At 53.5% G+C, this 19,692-nt stretch overlaps 1 protein-coding gene, 1 long non-coding RNA gene and 1 other non-coding gene across 3 annotated transcripts; 1 reads left to right on the top strand and 2 right to left on the bottom strand.

The window, feature by feature from the left end:
* The first annotated feature begins 640 nt into the window (after positions 1 to 640).
* Positions 641 to 8,351, top strand: LOC141998435 (uncharacterized). The gene is made up of 5 exons (XM_074971263.1): positions 641 to 659; positions 3,948 to 4,035; positions 4,408 to 4,534; positions 5,099 to 5,212; positions 5,583 to 8,351. Exons 2-5 carry the CDS (start codon positions 4,012 to 4,014, stop codon positions 7,292 to 7,294), a joined length of 1,977 nt encoding a protein of 658 aa, XP_074827364.1. The 5' UTR covers positions 641 to 659; positions 3,948 to 4,011; the 3' UTR covers positions 7,295 to 8,351.
* A 5,598-nt stretch (positions 8,352 to 13,949) lies between these two features.
* Positions 13,950 to 17,014, bottom strand: LOC141998608 (uncharacterized). Its single transcript, XR_012641862.1, has 3 exons — positions 16,858 to 17,014; positions 15,377 to 15,915; positions 13,950 to 14,395 (listed from the first exon to the last, which is right to left on the bottom strand). It is a non-coding gene; the product is annotated as an uncharacterized LOC141998608 (long non-coding RNA).
* TRNAD-GUC (transfer RNA aspartic acid (anticodon GUC)) lies at positions 16,803 to 16,874 on the bottom strand. The gene has a single exon. It is a non-coding gene; the product is annotated as a tRNA-Asp (tRNA).
* Positions 17,015 to 19,692: the final 2,678 nt, after the last annotated feature.

The raw sequence follows: 19,692 nt of genomic DNA on the forward strand, positions 1-19,692 counted from the left end.
CTCCTAACACCAAAAGAAAAGGGAAGGGCCAAGGAGAAATGAAGATCCTGAGACTGACAAGAGGGAGGAGTCCATGTGCTAGGTCAGCCTGATTGACAGGGCAGGCAGGCCAATGAGGGAGTCAGCAGCCGGGGGTCCCTCCTCTGTGTCAGCTGAGCTGGCTGGGCCAGAGCAGAGCAGGAGGGGCTAAGGAGAGAGGAGGGCTGGGCTGGGCTGGAGGTAGAGGGAAACTGGAGCAGTCGGGAGGCGGGAGCAGTGAGCGAAGGGGACCCTGGGCAAAGGGCCCAGGGCAAGGAGACGCCCTCAGCCAAGAGGCCTTGCAGGCCAGACTGTGTGGGGGATCATCACCCTGACAGGAAGAGGCTGATGCTAGGAAGAAGGGTCCTGCCACCTAGTGAGGAGTGGGCAAACTACGGCCTGCGGGCCACATCTGGCCCGTGGGACCCTCCTGCCTGGCTCCTGAGCTCCTGGCCCGGGAGGCTCGCACCTGCTCCTCCCCCACTGTTACCCCTCCTCCACAGCCTCAGCTCACTGCACAGCTGCAGAGCCGCGGCCTGACTGGGTGCTCTGTGCTGGGCGGTGGCATGGCTGGCTCTGCCCGGGCAGCGCGGCTACCTGTCCTGGTGCTCTGGCTATGTCCTGGTGCTCCAGGCAGTGCGGTAAGGGGGCAGGGAGCGGTGGGGGGGGGGGTTGGATAGAGGGTAGAGGAGTTTGGGGTGGTGGTCAGGGGGCGGGGGTGTGGAAAGGGTTTAGGGCAGAGGGCAGTGAACAGGGGCATTGAATGGGGTCAGGGGTCCCAGGTGGGCAGTCAGGAAGGAGGGGGGGGTTGGATGGGGCAAGGGTCCCGGGGGGACCATCAGGGGGCAGGAAACAAGGGGGGTTGTATAGGGGGCTGAGCCGGGTCACGCCTGGCTGTTTGAGGAGGCACAGCCTCCCCTAACCGGCCCTCCATACAATTTTGGAAACCTGATGTGGCCCTCAGGCCAAAAAGTTTGCCTGCCCCTGACCTAGAGCCTGAGGGCTTGTGGCCACCACCGGAGTAAGTGTCCGACCCGGAGCATCCCAGCAGCACAGCCAGGGCCTGGGCAGGAGGCCTGGGAGGTGGGAGGGACAGACTGTGAAGTGCCCTGGCATTCCAGAGAGGGTTGTTTGGGGTTCACTCCCACAGAGCGGGGTGACGTTTTCCTTTCATCTTTCCCACTTTTCTCCTTATTCTTTTTATTACTTGCTGTTTAATACATTGTATTTGTTCTTAACTCTGTGCAATGATCAAGGAAGCATCCAGAGTGGAGAGAACACCCCACAATGGGGACACCTGTCCTGAGTGATCACAAGATTGGGGGTCGAGCGCCTCAGGAGCCCTGGGCCCAGCCTTGGGTTACGGGTCCAGAGTGGAAGCGGCGGGGGGAAAGGGGTCCTCGAGGTCATGCAGGCCTCTGGGTAAAGGACTAAAATCCTTTTGCTAGCTAGTTCCTCTGGGGCTCAGTAGAAGCCAGAAAAGTTCCCCACACTAGGAGGAGTGTTCCCCCCTCTTACCTCTGTGCATAGTTATTGGTTTCTAGTAAAGTTATTTAGGATTATAGGGGCAAGTGTCAGAGCGGGCACCAGCGAGAGTTGCTGGCCACACTCTGAAGCCACCAAATCTGGTCGTGAGAACCCCTGGGCAAGATGCTCATGATGGTCCCTTGTGACCTTGGAGCCTGTGAGTGTAACAGGAGCCGGACACAGGGATGCTGATCCTTAGTTGAGTTGATCGCTAGGACCCAGGAGCGGCTGGGGGGCGGCTCCGGGGGGAGCGATCGCGGGGCTCAGGCCCGGCCCAGGAAGTGACTCGCAGCCGCTGCGGGGACTCTGGCTCCCAGGCTCCCGGCGAGATCCCCGAGCCCCGGCGGCTGGTGCTGGGAGCCCGGAGCCCGGGCTGCAGCCGGGAGAGGGGAACCTCCAGACGGGCCCTGCCCGCTGCTCCCCAGGAGCCTCTCCCAGGGCAGAGCCCCCAGCCCGGCCAGGGCCCCCTTCCCGGCCCGGCCCCTGCCCCGGGGGGCCCCGCTGGGAGGGAAGGTAAGAGAGACCCGCCCCGCCACCGGGGCTGCAGGGGGCGGGTTTGGCCCCAGGCTGCTCCCCGCAGAGCTGGCTGCGATTCCGTGCCCCGGGCCCAGGAAAGCTGCCGCAGCTCCCGGTGTGTGCGGGGCGGGGGGAGCCCGGCCGGGCCGGGGGCTGGGACAGCAACCCGTGGGGGCAGCCGGGAGGGGGCTGAAGAGGTTGCGGGGAGTGGCCAAGGGGGGACTGAGGGGAGAACAGGGATGTGTGAGGCCGGGGGCAGGAGGGGGATGCGGCGGCCAGGAAGTGGGTGGCTGAAGGGGGGATGGGGCGATGTAGGGGAATCGGGGAGACTTATGGGGCGGGTGGGAACAGGGCTGCAATAGAGGGAAACTCTGAGTTGGGGGGGGGTCACTGCGAGGGAAATGGGGGGATGTGGAAAGGGGAGGCCGGGGGCAGCGAGACTGGCTGGGGACCAGAGGGATAGAGGTTAGGGGTCGGGGAGAAGAGATGGGGAGAGAGACAAGGCAACTGCCCCACCCCATTGGACAGGTGAGGGGGAGGGGCTGCCCCACCCAGCAGCCAGACGGGGTCAGAAGCTACAAGGCAAATATCCAGATTTCCCCCCCCCCCCCCGCCCTGTTTCCCGTGTATTATTGTCAGACACACCCACGCTGGTGGGGTCCGTGTCTCCTGAGTGTTGGGGGCTGCCCAGGGCCCTGGTCTGATTTCCAGGCAGGATCCAGATCTCAGCCACACCGGAGTCAGACCGGAGTCACTGCTGGCTCTGAGCGTGGATGGGCCAGTGGGATCCGCCTCCGCCTGCCTGTCCCTGGGGGCTGCAGGGGCAGGACAGGGAGGCTCAGGCATGAGCTGCTGCCAGCAGAGGGCTCCGGGTCTGGCTGAGGGAGAGGAGGAGGCTGGTGCCTGTCTCTGCTCCTGATGTCAGAGCCCTTGAATTGAGCTCCCTGGCTCAGACACTGCTGCCTACCTGAGAGCCCAGAGTGTGAAACTGCTGGTCCCCCTCTGGGGCTGGGCCAGGGACAGACCTTCATTAACCCCCCCCCGGGCCCAGCCCGGGTGGGGACTTTCACTGAGCCTGGAACCAGCCCCTGTGGCAGCCCCGGGCTCTGCCCACGCCAGCCCCTGAGCCGCAGCCTGCAGGGGATGGGGAGTCCCGGGGGGACAGGGCTGGGGCCCGGCAGGACAGTGACTCTGCACAAAGGGCCCCTTTCAGGGACCTGCTGGTGAGTTTGTACCAGAGGGGGAGGGGCTCCCCATGGGTCTGCGGGTCCCCGAGCTGCTGCCCTCAGTGACCCAGCCTGGCTCACCCTGGAGAGCAAACGCCCATGGGAACGGGACAGTCCCCAGTTCTTCCAGGCAGAGGGGGGAGGGAAGGAGACAGAAAGGGCAGAGGGGAGACCTGAAAGGGGCAGCAGGAGCAGGAAGTGGGGAGGGAGGTTCCCAGCTCCCAGCCCTGCCTGGATCCCTTCCCTGCATCACCCCAGGGCAGACAGCTCCTTCCCTTGTGCCCAGGAGAGTCAGATGGAGGAGAAGTCAGTTCCTGCCCTGGCCGATTCCCTGCGCTGCTGGGGGGACATGCTGCCCTCAGGGCCAATGTCAGGGGGGATCCCCCAAAGTGGCTCCTTTGATTCTGCTATTTTCTAGCATTTGTCTTAGAGACGCTGTCCCTGGTGGCGGTGGGGGGGGGGGAGGGTTAAAAGTGTCTCAGGGGTTCAGTGCTGGGGGGAGGGTCCGGGTCTGTGTTGTGATAAAGTGACTGAGGGTTTTCCCAGCATAGCAGAGCCCAGAGCGTCTGTCTGCAGGGAGAGAGCCTGGGGGGAATTGGGGTGTGACATGGACTCAAGCCCCTTCTGTAACCTCCCGCATTGCCCCTATTGCCCCGACAGGCTGAGGAATCACGTCCACATTTCACTCCAGATCGTCCCATCTTCCAGGGGACAGGAAAGCGAAATGTCTGTGATGGAGCCAGCTCAGGTAGGGGATTTTCAGGGCGGGGCTCGGAAAACAGACCAGACTCCCACTGCTGGTGCCTGACCCCACTGGGCAGAGGCTGCTGTGAAATACGAAGGGAAACTGTTGGGATTCCTGTCCCTGTCCCTGGCTCAGAGCTCTGCTTCCCGTCTCAGCCTGTGGCTGGCAGGCGAGTGGGAAATGAGAAGACCCTGCTCTGCTCCGTGTCCTGGGGATGACAACAAGGAGCTCTCACTTTCTCTCACCCCCTGAAGCCTCTTGACAGCTCTGAGCAGGGTGCAGGGAGAATTCAGATTTTATGGGCCTCCTCCCCTGTGACTAGTGGGATTGTGGCTGGGGCAGCAGGTGCTGAGTGGGGGACTCTTGTTGTTTCAGATGCCGGTGACCTTCGAGGAGGTGGCTGTGTATTTCACCCAGGGGCAGGGGGCTCTGCTGGATCCCGCTCAGAGAGCCCTCTACAGGGACATCATGCAGGAGAACTACGAGACAGTGACCTCGCTGGGTAAGGGAGTCCCGTCCCCTCGGTTATTAGAAGCCGTGGGGCCTGAGTGTCTGAATCTGGTCAGGTTCTTCCCTGGCCAGTTGGTTTAGGGGGCCAGGGTCACGTTGTCCACAGCTCCTCTGTGGGAGACACTTTGATCTCCATACCCTCTTCAAGGGAACAGGAGAGTCAGAAACATAATAGACATGTTAACTCATCCCCATCTCTCCAGCTTTCAAGGAACCAGAAGCAGGGTATTGTCCTGCCTGTGTTATTTCTCCTTCACACACCGTTCGCCTTCTTTCCTGGGACTAGCTCCAGCGGTGCGGAGGGCTCGAAGTTCTGCAGGCTTGGAAATAGGCAGGAGTTTAACACATGAGATGTGTGTGTCTCAGCAAGTCCCGCAGAGCACAACTATCCTGAGGATGTAACAACACACACCCGCCCCCCGATGTCTGCTGTTCCCAAGGGGTCTGCGTTACCACAATCCCATGTAGGGTCAGGTTAAACTCCAGGAATGTTTCTTGTGACAAACTATCAATGCTCCATTCACCCTGACCTTTCCTGATTTCACCCCCTGCGCAGGAGTCCCCATTCCCAAACCTGACCTGATCGCCCGGCTGGAACGAGGGGAAGAGCCGTGGGTCCCGGATCTCCAGGACTCCAAGGAAAGGGAGAACCCGAGAGGCACCCGCACAGGTGAGGAGTCAGGAAAACTGGCAGAGAAACCATCTGGCGAGTGAAGGAAAAAGCTGGGACTCCCAAAATGTGCCATGAGCGAGAGCCCTCAGTTCTGCCCCTTCTCACCCAGGTCAGGGCTGCAGTCAGCAGGTGTCGTATCATGAAGGCAAAGATCAGTCACAGCTTCCCACCCATCCTGTTAGCTGTCGGGAATTTCCTCCCTGAGTTGACTTCCCTGGGAGTGTTGGGGTGGGATGTGGAGGCAGAATCCAGTGTCTCCATCTCCCCAACAGTCACTGTGTGGTGTTTTCCCTGTTTTTTATTCCCCTTTCTGTCCTTTCTCCCTGGGCACAGGCAGTGACTCCTGTCTGGGTTCTCTCTCTCCCAGCAGGTGATAGGACAGTGAGTGAGAACAAGGAGGAGAATCAGCAGCAGGAAGATCCTGAGAAAGTGGAACTGCAGGAGACATTTTTTAGAAGAGCTGAAGGGAATTTTTCCCAGGGCTGGGAACAGGGAAATGCCTGGGGAGATCAACACAGATCAGAGATGCAGCTGGGAAACTATCCCGGGAAGAAACTGGATGAATCCACTCAATGTGGCGGAGGATGCAAGGATGCCAAGGAAGCCACAGTCCAGCAGACAAGTCACAATGAAGAGAAACCCTACAAATGCCTTGACTGTGGGAAAAGATTCCGTTTCACTGCAACCCTTCTTACACATTGGAGAACCCAGACAGGAGAGAAGTCCTATAAATGCTTAGACTGTAGGAAAAGCTTCAATAAGAAGTCCTGTCGTATTATACACCAGAGAATGCACACAGGAGAGAGACCCTATAAATGTCTTGAGTGTGGAGAATGTTTTAGAAAAAGTTCATTCCTCAATAATCATGGGCAAATCCACATGGGAGAAAGACCCTATAAATGCCTTGAGTGTGGGAAAAGCTTCCACCACAAATCAACCTTTAATACACATCAGAAAACCCACAAGGGAGAGAAAGCCCATAAATGCTTGGACTGTGGGAAAACTTTCAGTCAGCGCTCAAGACTTATTGAACATAGCAGAATCCACACAGGAGAGAGACCGTATAAATGCCTTGAGTGTGGGAAAAGATTTATGGCAAGTTCATCCCTTACTATACATGGGAGAATCCACACTGGAGAAAGACCCTTTAAATGTCTTAAGTGTGGGAAAAGTTTTATGACAAGTTCATCCTTTACTAAACATGGGAGAATCCACACAGGAGAAAGACCTTATAAATGCCTTGAGTGTGGAAAAAGTTTTGTACAAAATACATCCCTTACTATACATGGGAGAATCCACACTGGAGAAAAACCCTATAAATGCCTTGAGTGTGGGAAAAGTTTCATTCAGAGATCAAATCTTACTACACATCAGAAAACCCACACAGGAGAGAAAGCCCATAAATGCTTGGACTGTGGGAAAACTTTCAGTCAGCGCTCAAGACTTATTAATCATAGGAAAATCCACACAAGAGAAAGACCATATAAATGTTTGGATTGTGGGAAAAGTTTTGGTCAGAGCTCATACCTTCTTGAACACAGCAGAATCCACACAGGAGAGAGACCATATAAATGCCTTGAGTGTGGGAAACGTTTTGTACAAAATTCATCCCTTACTGTGCATGGGAGAATCCACACTGGAGAAAGACCCTATAAATGCCTTGAGTGTGGGAAAAGTTTTCTGCTAAATTCATCCCTTACTATACATGGGAGAATCCACACTGGAGAAAGACCCTATAAATGTCTTGAGTGCGGGAAAAGTTTTATGGCAAGTTCATCTCTTACTAAACATGGGAGAATACACACAGGAGAAAGACCCTATAAATGCCTTGAGTGTGGGAAAAGTTTCCACCACAAAACAACCTTTAATACACATCAGAAAACCCACACGGGAGAGAAACCCCATAAATGCTTGGACTGTGGGAAAACTTTCCGTCGGCGCTCACACCTTACTCGACATGGGAGAATCCACATGAGGGAGAGACCTTATAAATGCCTTGAGTGTGGGAAAAGCTTCAGTAAGAGCTCAGAGCTCACCAAACATCAGAAAATCCACAAGGGTGAGAGACCCCAGAAATAGCCTGACTGCTGGAAAAGATTCAATTTGACTTCACATATCAGTGACTGACACAACAGAGAGACCTTGAATGTGGGGGAATCTTCATTTGGTGGTCCCGGAGTATCAGGCATCTGCAAATCTGCACAGGGAAGAAACCTCTGAGATGTTCTCAGTGTGGAAAATGCTCCAAGTGGAGCTAACACCATGTGGGACATCAGAGACTCCCCCACACAGCAGGGAAATTCTCTCAGGGTCCTGACTAAGCCACAGTAACAAACCCATTTCCTAATTCCCACACACATCAGGGGCTTTTGGCTCTTGCTGGGGTGAGGATCCAGCAGCAGCCGAGCATCAGCTGGTCAGTGACCCTCTGGCTCTGCCTGGTCTAAGCAAACTCCAGGCAGAGGAGGAGAAGCCCCCATCAGCCCCTCCTCCCTGTTGCAGCCCTGGCTGCTGAGCTGATGGGCCAGAGGTGGGGGAAGGGAGAGAGAGAAACTCCTACGGACGCTCCCTCTGCCTGGCTGAAGTTCCCCCCTCTCCATTCCCCTCCCAGGCGGGATCCCCCTTCCATGGAGATAAGGAGAAGGACACTTGGGCCAGGCCCCACCTTCACTCTAGACCCCTGTTAAGTTTTTACATCCCTATCAGCTACCACATCTCCCCATGTGTCTAGTGTAACAGTTCCTGTTTCTATTGAAATGTTGTCATTTGAGTTCAGTGCTGTCTCAAACCTCCTTCAATTTCCTTTGATCCACCAGTGGGTCTTGCTTTAGCCAATTACTTTGTCTCTCTGTCCGGCACCCTAGTGCTTTATCCCATGTGCCATTTGTCTACAGAACTTGGTTCCCAAATATTCACTAAAGGCCAGAAGTTTCAAGGCACCTAGATACTTTGTAATATGCCACTAGAGGCCTGAATCCTTTTGAAAATCTGTCCCTAAGGGCCTTAGAGTGTCTCCTATACAGGGCTTCTCAAAAGTGGTATTTTTTTTACTAAGCATAGATATGCAACCCCAAGACAGATTGACAACCCCAAGAATTCAAACCCCGTGAGTTATGCACCCAACAGTCTAGAATTTAAATAAAGAAATGAATACATTTTGTTTTTGTCTTATCTTTTTGTGTCTGAGCCTTTGGGGTGTACTAGCTTCATAGGTTTACTGCTACCCCTTCCAAAGTCCCTATATCTAGGATGGTTGTATAATCCTGTAACATTTGATGCCATTTTATACTTCCAGGAACATGTGATTCCCCTCCCCCACTTGCAATTGAAAATTGATTTTAAAACCTTATTTCCGTAAGTAACCCCCCATCCTGCACCCTCGGAAGTGCCCACTTGACTTTTCTCTGACTTCATTTATTGCATCATCGATGTGGATTTTTCTACCACATTGTTTGTACTTCTAATGGCCTATTTAAGTTCTCAGCCTTTTATGGATGCTACATTCTTTGTTGTGATCCATTTCAGGGATGTTCTTCCTTCTGGCACGTGTACCGATTTGTACGGCCAAAGTCAAATCATTTTTAAAAGGAATTGCTCTGTTTCTCCTTTTCATTGGTCAGCCCGGGGGACACCGTGCTGACCTCACCCTTTCCTTTATGTTTTCGCAGTGGGCTAGTAATGCAGGTTAATTGCCCCATGGTAAATACGCCCATTTTCTTATGGACGCAGACTCTACCGCTGATTCCGATGGTAAATGATCCATTATTGTTCATGGCCTGAAAACTCTGATCCTGATTGGGTGGCTAGTACTCCTGTTCCTTTGCCAAGCGCTGCCTCTGAATGTCTGCGCCTGTTTGTGGGGGCGTCATGGAAAAGAAATGAAAACATTTAAAACGAAAGAGTTAGCACCAAAACCTAAAAAGTTAGCACTGTCCCACCACCTCCCATGTTCCCTTTCCTTTCCTTCCTCACGGCTTGTCTGTATGGTCTGCTGCTAACAGTGCAAAGTTAATGCAAATAAATCCCAGGGCTCCAAACCCCTCTGTGGATGCTCTTATTCAGAAGTAAGGTGGCCTTAATTTTGACAGTGGCGGTCAGGGCAACCACAGACAAATGCAGGAGACCTTCCTCCCAACACTGTAAATTGTCAGGCCTTTGATCTCTTCTTGAACATGTTTAAAGCTTGGATAGTCCAGATGCAACCCACATTCGATGTTTCAAGTCCAAAGAGAAGGCGCGAAGCAGTGGGGTGCTCATCTCATCTTCCCTGAGTGTTGCCTTGTGTAGAAACGGCATGATGATATTTCACAGCTTTGGCCTGACAAAATTTCATGAAATGGGTTGAGGTTGAATTTTAAGGTGATCTCACTCCTCCTCTCTGTCTCTCCTGCAAAGGACAGGACATCCTTCATGAGCAGGAGAATGAAGGCCGGATAGTGTCATGGCAGACTCTGCTGTGCTGTGCTGTGCAGGGATCCCCTTTATAAGCAACACAGACCGGGGGGGGGGGGGGCACTCTTGTCCCAGGAGAATGAGCCGATTGATCCACAGTTTTGGTGCTTTAAACTGTAAAGACTCTCTGAGCTCAGCATCTCCCTGCTCACTAACCACAGGGTAGCTAAACTATCTCTCCTCCGAATTAGGCACTGCCACGAAAATGTAACTTGGACAGACAGCATTGTCTGTTACCCTGTTGTACAAGGGGATGGTCATGTCGGCGACTCTGTGACTGCCATGCCCACAAAGGTGTGAGGCACAGTCTGGCAGGTGTAACAAACACATATTAAACTCACTTCACACATTGTCATGTTGTGTCTCAGCACAGGTGCAGAGCGCGGGGCTGATCTTGCTCCAAAGCATCCAGAAGTAGGGAGGGGCAGTTACCAGACATGCTCTGTATTTGTTTCCAAAGCTGATTCAGATGTTTTCGTTGCAGGCCAGCCACTGGGCTCGGCTGCTCCTTCTTTACTCATCTGAGAGCTGAGGCAACCAGAGCTTGGAGGGGAGGTAGGTGTTTACGACAGCCCTGTGTCACAGAGTCACAGCCTCTGTACCCTGGGTCAGCTCTGAATGAAGCCAGGCAGGATTCTGGTACAGTGTCTCTCCCCTCGGAGCACACTCTCCCCAGGGCAAGAAGCTTCCTGGGTCTGACACTGGCATTTTCAGAACCCCTGTTCACACTGCGAGCTCCTGGCAGGGAGTCCACCTGGGCGAGACACCTGGGGAAGCCTGACACACCCCTCACAGGGGCCATGCACCCCACCTCCACAGTCAGCCGTGACTCTCAGCCAGCTTGGAAAACAGAAGGGTTTGTTAGTCGTTGAGAACACAGCGTAGAACAGAGCTTGTTAGCACAGAAATCAGGAGCATTCAGCAAAGTCTGGCTTGAGGGGAATCCAGAGTCCAGAGCCCTGGGCTCTCCCCGCTGAGTCCCAAACCAGGAGACTGATGCGCTTCCAGCCCCTCATCCTGAGTGATGCCCAGCTGCTCCTCCTCTGTGCTTTCTCTCCTTCCTAGGAAAACAGGTCACCTGGCCTCCCCCTCTCTCTTTGTTCTCCAACACCTTCGGCTGGCTCCTTGCAGAGGACGGGCTCCAGCCATCGCTTGCCAGGATACAGAGTGTCAGCCATTCTCTGTGCCCAAGCAGCCAGTCTGCATGTCACACCTGCCCTCTAGGGATGTCCACAATCATCACACATCTGTATCCCACCCCCGATACTTGAGTAACACATGGGGAAAGTGAGGCACACACAATATTCAGAAAAAAACATTAAGAACATTCCCGCTTCCTCATACCCTTCTGAGACCAGCCCAGGGGCTGGAACCAGTGGCTGGAGCCAGCCCCTAGAGTACCTGAGCCTGAGCCTGCAGGGGATGGAGCGACCTGGGGAAAGGGCTGGAGCCGGGCAGGGAAATGACTCTGCACAAAGGGCCACTTTCAGGGACCGGCTGGTGAGTTTGACCTACAAGGGGAGAGGGTTCCCCGTGTGTCTGTGAGTCCCAGAGCTGCTGCCCTCAGTGACACAGCCAGGTTCAACCCCTGTTACCAGTGTCAGTGACTGATCTGCTTAATGAGACAAAGGTCCATGTCAATGGGGCAGTCACCCGTTCTCCCAGGGAGAGGGAAGAAGATAAAAAGGGACAGTGGAGAGACTGTAAGGGGCAGCAGGAGCAACAAGTGGGGAGGAGGTTCCCAGCTCTGCCCAGATCTATTCCCTGCATCCACCTGAGCAGACTGACTCCTGGGAACAAGGGCAGGAGCTGAGAGAGGAAAAGCCAGTTGCTTGCTCTGCTGAGCACTGCACTACTTAGGGAGAAGAGGGAGAGCTAGAGGGGGTCACAGTACACTGTGGGGCAGTACCCTGAAGTGACTCCTTTGATTTTGCTCTTTTTCCAGCATTTCACTCAGAGATGCTGTTACGGGAAGGTTTAAAAGGGTCCCTGGAGAGTTTAGTTCTGCTGGGAGGGGCCTGGCCTGTGTGGTAATAAACTAACTGGGTTTGTTCCCAGCATGGCAGAGCCCAGAGCGTCTATCTGCAGGGAGACAGCCTGGGGGGAATCGGGGTGTGACTTGGACTCAAGCCCCTTCTGTAACCTCGCACATCGCCCCTCTCACCGTGACAGGCTGAAGAAACACATCTAGATTTCACTCCAGATTATCCCGTCTTCCAGGGGACAGGGAAGGGAAATGGCTGTGATGGAGCCAGCTCAGGTAGGGGATTTTCAGGGAGCAGCTGGATGACGTGAGGGAGAGGCAGGGAGGAGAAGGGTGTTATAAACATTCCCCAATTTCTAAAACAGGACCCAACCCCTCTGGGCAGGGCTGGGAAAACTGACCAGACTCCCAGTGCTGGAGCCTGACCCCACTGGGAAGAGGCTGCTGTGAAATATGAAATATGAAGGGAAGCTGTCGGGATTCCTGTCCCCGTCCCCGGCTCAGAGCTCTGCTTCCCGTGTCAGCCTGTGGCTGGCAGGCGTGTGGGAAATGAGAGGACCCTGCCCAGTTTTGAGTTCTATCCTTGAGGTTTTGAGTTCTATCCTTGAGGGGGCCATTCTGTTTCTCGCAAAGCCACCCCTTTGTTGATTTTAATTCCCTGGAAGCCAACCCTGGAAGCCATGTTGTCAGTCGCCCCTCCTTCCGCCAGAGCAACGGCAAACAATCATTTCGCGCCCTTTTCCCTGGATTGCCCGAGCAGGAGCAGACGCCATAGCACAGCAAGCATGGAGCCCCTTCAGCTCACTTCAGCAGTTATGACCATTGTAAACACCTCGCACATTATCGTGCAGTGTATGCAGAACCAGCACCTGAAAAACCAGGCGAGGAGGCGACGGTAGCACGGTGATGAGGACATGAACACACTTTTCTCTAAAACCGCGTTCCCCCGCCATTTTGAGATCATGGTGTTAATGGGGCAGGCTCATGCCGTGGAACGCTGATTCTGGGCCCGGGAAACAAGCACAGAGTGGTGGGGCCGCAAAGTGTTGCAGTTCTGGGACGATTCCCAGTGGCTCCGAAACTTTCGCATGCATAAGGGCACTTTCATGGAACTTTGTGACTTGCTTTCCCCGGCCCTGAAGCGCAAGAATACCAAGATGAGAGCAGCCCTCACAGTTGAGAAGCGAGTGGCAATAGCTCTGTGGAAGCTTGCAACACCAGACAACTACCCGTCAGTCGGTAATCAATTTGGAGTGAGCAAATCTACTGTGGGGGTTGCTGTGATGCAAGTTGCCAACACAATCACTAAGCTGCTGCTATCAAAGGTAGTGACTCTGGGAAATGTGCAGGTCCTAGTGGATGGCTTTGATGCAATGGGATTCCCTAACTGTGGTGGGGCTATAGACGGAAATCATATCCCTATCTTGGGACCGGATCACCAGGGCAGCCAGTACATAAACCGCAAGGGGTGCTTTTCAATGGTGCTACAAGCACTGGTGGATCACAAGGGACGTTTCACCAACATCAATGTGGGATGGATGGGAAGGGTTCATAACGTTCGCGTCTTCAGGAACTCTGGTCTGTTTAAATGGCTGCAGGAAGGGATTTACTTTCCAGACCAGAAAATAACCATTGGGGATGTTGAAATGCCTATAGTTATCCTTGGGGACCCAGCCTACCCCTTAATGCCATGGCTCATGAAGCTGTACACAGGCACCCTGGACAGTAGCCAGGAGCTGTTCAACTATAGGCTGAGCAAGTGCAGAATGGTGGTAGAATGTGCATTTGGACGTTTAACGGGTCGCTGGCGCAGTTTACTGACTCGCTCAGACCTCAGCGAAACCAATATTCCCATTGTTATTGCTGCTTGTTGTGTGCTCCACAATATCTGTGAGAGTAAGGGGGAGATGTTTATGGCGGGGTGGGAGGTTGATGCAAATCACCTGGCTGCTGAATACGCGCAGCCAGACACCAAGGCAGTTAGAAGAGCACAGCAGGAAGTGGTGCGCACCAGAGAAGCTTTGAAATCCAGTTTCATGACTGGCCAGGGTACTGTGTTACACTTCTGTTTGTTTCTCCTTGATGAAAACCCCCCCCTTGGTTGACTCTAATTCCCTGTAAGCCACCCACGCTCCCGTCTTCAATCATAGCTTGCTTGCAAAGGAAATAAAGTCACTATCATTTAAAAAACATGTATTCTTTATTAATTGATTATAAAAATAGGGAGATAACTCACAAGGTAGCCCAGGTGGGGTGTGGGAGGAGGGTAGGAGGGAAGGAAAAGGCCACTTTAAAACTTGTTGAATGCCAGCCTTCTGTTGCTTGGGCTGTCCACTGGGGTGGAGTGGTTGGGTGCCCGGAACCTCCCCTAACGCGTTCTTGGATGTCTGGGTGAGGAGGCTATGGAACTTGGGGAGAAGGAAGGGGGTTAAGCAGGGTCTGCAGCAGCAGTCTGTGATCCTGCTGCCATTCCTGAACCTTCACCAGATGTCGGAGCATGTCCGTTTGATCCCGCAGTATCCCCAGCGTTTCCTCATGCCTCCTCTGATCTTCCTGCTGTCACCTATCCTCACGTTCATCGGCCACCATCCTGTACTCTTCTATTGTGTCCCTCCACACAGCTCTGTCAGTGCCGGACGACTGCATGAGCTCAGAGAACATGTCATCGGGTGTGCGTTTTTTTCGCCGCCTTATCTGGGATAGCCTCTGGGATGGAGGAGGGAGGCTTGAAACATTTGCAGCTGCTGGAGGAAAAAAAGGGAGTGAAGTATTTAAAAAGATACATTTTACTCAACAATGGCTATACTCTTTCACAGTGAACAACACTATTCACATTACATAGCACATGTGATTTTGGTACAAGGTCACATTTTGCTTCTTATATTGAGTGCCTGTGGCTTTGGTGTTAGAGATCACACATGCAGGGCCGGGCAACAGAATTTGGCTTGCAGGCGGCCATGGTAAGCCATAGTCTTTCAGCTTCTGCAACCTTCATAACAGCAGCCCCCTCCTTTCCCATACCAAGCAAAGCCCGTTGAGTTGGCCATTTACTGCTGCAGTTTTCCTGTCAACGTGCAGCAGCAGAAACCAAACTAACCCCCTCTCCCCATCCAATTCTCTGGGATGATCGCTTTTCCCCTACCCCCACCGCCTGGCTGGTATCAGGGAAGATCCCTGCTAGCCAAACGCAAACAGCTCAGTGCCAATGGCCCCCCCTCCCACCGCGTGGCTAACTGAGGGGAGGATTTCTTTTCAGCCAGAGGCAAACAGCCCAGTCGGAACGGTCACTCTGAATGTCCCCTTAATCAAATTCCCCTATTTCAAATAGTTTACCATGAACGATATCACTCTCCTGAGGATAACACAGAGAGATAAAGAATGGATGTTGCTTGAACGCCAGCAAACACCGGGACCATACGCTGCCAGGCTTTGTCATGCAATGATACCAGATTACTTGCTACTAGCATGGCGTGGTAAAGTGTCCTACCATGGAAGACGGAATAAGGCTGCTTTCCCCAGAACCCTTCTGCAAAGGCTTTTAAAGTACCCCCAGGAGAGCTTCATGGAGATGTCTCTGGAGGATTTCCGCTCCATCCCCAGACATGTTAACAGACTTTTCCAGTAGCTGTTCTGGCCACGAATGCATCCCAAGTCCTCAGGGCTACTTAATCATTAAAAAACGCTTACTTTTATAACATGTATTATATTTTAAAAGGTATACTCACCAGAGGTCCCTTCTCTGGCTTCGTTGGGTTGGGAGGGTATTTCAGTCAGGGTGATAAAAAGATCCTGGCTGTCGGGGAGAACGGTGTGCTGTGTGCTCTCCCCAAGCTCCTCCTCCTCCTCATCTTCCCCATCTGCAAAATCCTCAGCCATGGCGGAGAGTACCCCATCCTCGGAGTCCACGGACAGAGGTGGGATAGTGGTGGCGGCCCCCCCCTAGAATGGCATGCAGCTCAGCGTAGAAGCGGCATGTCTGGGGCTCTGTCCCGGAGCGTCCGTTTGATTCTTTGGTTTTCTGGTACGCTTGTCTGAGCTCCTTAAGTTTCACGCGGCACTGTGTTGCGTCCCTGACGTAGCCTCTGTCCCTCATGGCCTCGGAGATTTTTTGAAATGTTTTGGCGTTTCGTCTTTTGGAACGTAGTTCTGATAGCACGGATTCCTCTCCCCACACAGCGATCAGATCCAGTCCCTCCCGTTCGGTCCATGCTGGAGCTCTTTGTCGATTCTGGGACTGCACGGTCACCTGTGCTGATGAGCTCGCCTGGCCAAACAGGAAATGAGATTCAAAAGTTCCCGGGGCTTTTCCTGTACACCTGGCCAGTGCATCCGAGTTCAGAGTGCTGCCCAGAGCAGTCACAATGCTGCTCAGTGGGATAGCTCCCGGAGGCGAATACCTTTGAATTGCATCCACACTAACCCTAATTCGAAACAGCGATGTCGATTTCAGTGCTAATCCCCTCATTGGGGAGGAGTACAGAAATCGGTTTTAAGAGCCCTTTATGTCGAAAAAATGGCTTCGTTGTGTGGACGGGTGCAGGGTTAATTCAGATTTAACACTGCTAAATCCGACATAAACTCGTAGTGTAGACCAGGCCTGAGGCGATGAAAAATTTGGTGATGGAATCATAGAAGATTAGGGTGACCAGGTGACAAGAACAAAATATCAAGACACATGGGGGGGCAGCCACAGGCTCACCCCCCCCCCACCACCAGGGCCTGCTCTAAGTTTTTTGCCGCCCCAAGCAAAAAAAAAAAAAAGCCAGAGTGCCAGCGAAGCAAAATATAGGGATAAATGGTGTCCCGACCGTACATCGGACGGGATGCAGGAGAAACAACTAAATATCAGGACAGTCCCGATTTTATCAAGACATCTGATCACCTTATAGAAGATTACAGTTGGAAGAGCCCTCAGGAGGTCATCTAGTCCAATCCCCTGCTCAAAGCAGGACCAATCCCAACTAAATCATCCCAGCCAGGGCTTTGTCAAGCCGGACCTTAAAAACCTCTAAGGCTGGAGATTCCACCACCTGCCTAGGTAACCCATTTCAGTGCTTCACCACCCTCCGAGTGAACTAGTGTTTCCAAATATCAAATGTCCCCATTGCAACTTGAGATCATTGCTCCTTGTTCTGTCAAAAATGAATTACACTCCCCGTCGGGGAATCGAACCCCGGTCTCCCGCGTGACAGGCGGGGATACTCACCACTATACTAACGAGGACGTGGTTTCTGAGGTTCCCAGGGCTAGATGCTCATGATGGTCCCTTGTGACCTTGGAGCCTGTGAGTGTAACAGGGGCCGGGCACAGGGATGCTGATCCTTAGTTGAGTTGATCGCTAGGACCCAGGAGCGGCTGGGGGGCGGCTCTGGGGGGAGCGATCGCGGGGCTCAGGCCCGGCCGCAGGAAGTGACTCGCAGCCGCTGCGGGGACTCTGGCTCCCAGGCTCCCGGCGAGATCCCCGAGCCCCGGCGGCTGGTGCTGGGAGCCCGGAGCCCGGGCTGCAGCCGGGAGAGGGGAACCTCCAGACGGGCCCTGCCCGCCGCTCCCCGGGAGCCTCTCCCAGGGCAGAGCCCCCAGCCCGGCCAGGGCCCCTTCCCGGCCCGGCCCCGCTCGGAGGGAAGGTAAGAGAGACCCGCCCCCCCCCGTCACCCCCGGGCTGCCGGGGGCGGGTTTGGCCCCGGGCTGCTCCCCGCGGAGCCGGCTGCGATTCCCTGCCCCGGGCCCGGGAAAGCTGCCGCAGCTCCTGGTGTGTGCGGGGCGCCCGGGACAGAGACACGTGGGGGGGGGGGGGGGAAGGGGAGGGTGAGAGCCGGGGCACAGGCCCTGCCAGGCAGGGCGGAGGTGGAAACTCAGGAATGAGGGGTGGCAGAGGGAATAAAAATTGCCCCCAGATGGGTTGAGCCAGCTGCAGGAGTTGCAAAAATAGGGACTGGGGTTTCTCCTCCCCCCTTTCCCGGGATCTCAGCTCCCTTTTCCCAGGGCCGTGTCCTTAGGCCCAGTGCATCGCGGTGCCTGGACAGGGCCACTCTCCCCCCTGTATAAGATGTAACTGACATGCTAGAGGGGACTTGATTCAGTGAAATATTTACAGGAGCCCCCCCTCCCCCCCCGCACACACACACAAAGAGATCTCACTGTCACACCTGCTTTGAGTGTTTAAAAGAATCCGGGTCTCAGTTTCTGTGTCTGCGTAAAGCCGCCCAGCGCTTCATCTGTGTGTCTTAGCCCCTGTCCCTGTTCCCCTGAGTTTGACTCCCCTTGGAATCCAGTCTGGGCAGTTTCACTCCTTGACTCGTTCCTTATAAAAATACTCGTTTTTATTATTCCAAGCTCTAAATCCTAAACTTCATTAGCGTTGGGGGGGGGATGTCACTGTGCCCTGGAATTCCTATTTTTAATGGCAAATAATCATGGGAAATATTAATAGTTGTGATCACATCTCACGGTGACACTCTAACAGTTCCTGTTTCTATTGCAATGTTGTAATTTGAGTTCAGAGCTGACTGATTTTATGGGCTGGTCTGAAAACTCCTTCAATTGCCTTTGCTTTAGCCAATTGTTATTTTCTCTCTCTGTCCAGCACCCTAGTGTTTTTTTCTCATGTCCCATTTGTGTATAGAAATTGGTTCCCAAATATTCACTAATGGCCAGAAGTTTCAAGGTTCAAGGCACCTAGATATTTTCTAATATGCAACTAGTGGCCTCCCCCAGCCCCCCTAACCAATTTCTCTTATTCGTTTCCCTTTACTTCTACAGGGCTTGTCTTTGTGGTCTGATCTTAAAGATGTTAAGTTAATCCACATGAATTCCAGAGCTTTAAACCCCTGTGTGGATGATCTCATTCAGAAGTAAGGAAGCCTGAATTTTGACATTGGCAGTCAGGACAGTCACAGACCAGTGCAGGAGACCTTCCCCCCCAGCACTATAAATCATCAGATCTTTGATCACTTCTTGAACATTTTTAAAGTATTCTATAGTCCAGGTGTAACCCACATGCTCCTCTTCTCTCTCCTGCAAAGGACAGGACATCCTTCATGAGCAGGAGGGCGAAGGCTGGATAGTGTCATGGTAGATCCTGCTGTGCGCACGAAGAGCATTGGCCTGGCTGCTCGGTGATCCCCTTTATCAGGAACATAGACCAAGTGGCCACACTCTTGTCCCATGGAAGTGAACTATAAAGACTCCTTTGATCTCTTGCCCTGGTGAGAATGTGCCCTGAGGGAGACACACTGCACCAGAGTCCTGCCTGGCTTCATTCAGAGCCGTTCCAGAGCATGGAGACGGTGACTGTCCTAAACACCTGTCTCCTGTCCAAGCTCTGATTGCCTGAGCTCTCAGGTGAGTAAAGAGGGAGCAGCCAGGCCAGGTGGCATGTGCCCAGTGGTGGCTTGTGAGCTGCAGGGGTGTTTCCCCACCACCCGAAGTGGCTGCGGAGCAGCAGGGGATCCCCCCCCGACACCGTGGGCTGGGGAAATGCAGGGCATCCCCCCCATCCACAGGGGGTTGGGAGCCACGATGGCTGAATGAAACTTTCCCCACAGGCAAGGCATTTATGAAGTTGTGACCAGGATCCCGGGTGGCCACAATGAGATCACTCAATTAGAGCAAGCTACGAAGAATGGGGCCGACAATCCTCATAACTGGTGGCTATTCCAGTACTTAGATTCACCAAGCCAGCAACAAAGCAGCTTCTACAATACCGTACTGCTACACAGAGGCCAAAGCACAGTTCCCTTAAAGTAACCCCGCCTTGGGCTCCCTCCCAGACAGCCCACTTCAACATGATGGGGACTGCTGAAAATCTTATTCATCACATTAAAAAGTTCCACCAATCCCAAAGGATCCTATACATTATCCACCAAGTTAAGGAATACTTCAGTTCTTACCCTAATACACACTTACAGCCAATTCTTATTGACTCAACTAAATTTTATTAAAAGAAGAAAGAAAAGGAGGACTTGTGGCATCTTAGAGACTAACCAATTTATTTGCGCATAAGCTTTCGTGAGCTACAGCTCACTTCAACAGTGTGCTGGTG

Source organism: Natator depressus, chromosome 14, assembly GCF_965152275.1.
Source record: "Natator depressus isolate rNatDep1 chromosome 14, rNatDep2.hap1, whole genome shotgun sequence".
NCBI classification, from domain to species: Eukaryota; Metazoa; Chordata; order Testudines; family Cheloniidae; genus Natator; species Natator depressus.

Coding starts and splice junctions, on each gene's coding strand:
- LOC141998435 (XM_074971263.1), top strand. CDS start 4,012: ATGTCTGTGATGGAGCCAGCTCAG. Junction 4,036..4,407: donor CTGTGATGGAGCCAGCTCAG/GTAGGGGATTTT, acceptor TTGTTGTTTCAG/ATGCCGGTGACCTTCGAGGA. Junction 4,535..5,098: donor CGAGACAGTGACCTCGCTGG/GTAAGGGAGTCC, acceptor CCCCCTGCGCAG/GAGTCCCCATTCCCAAACCT.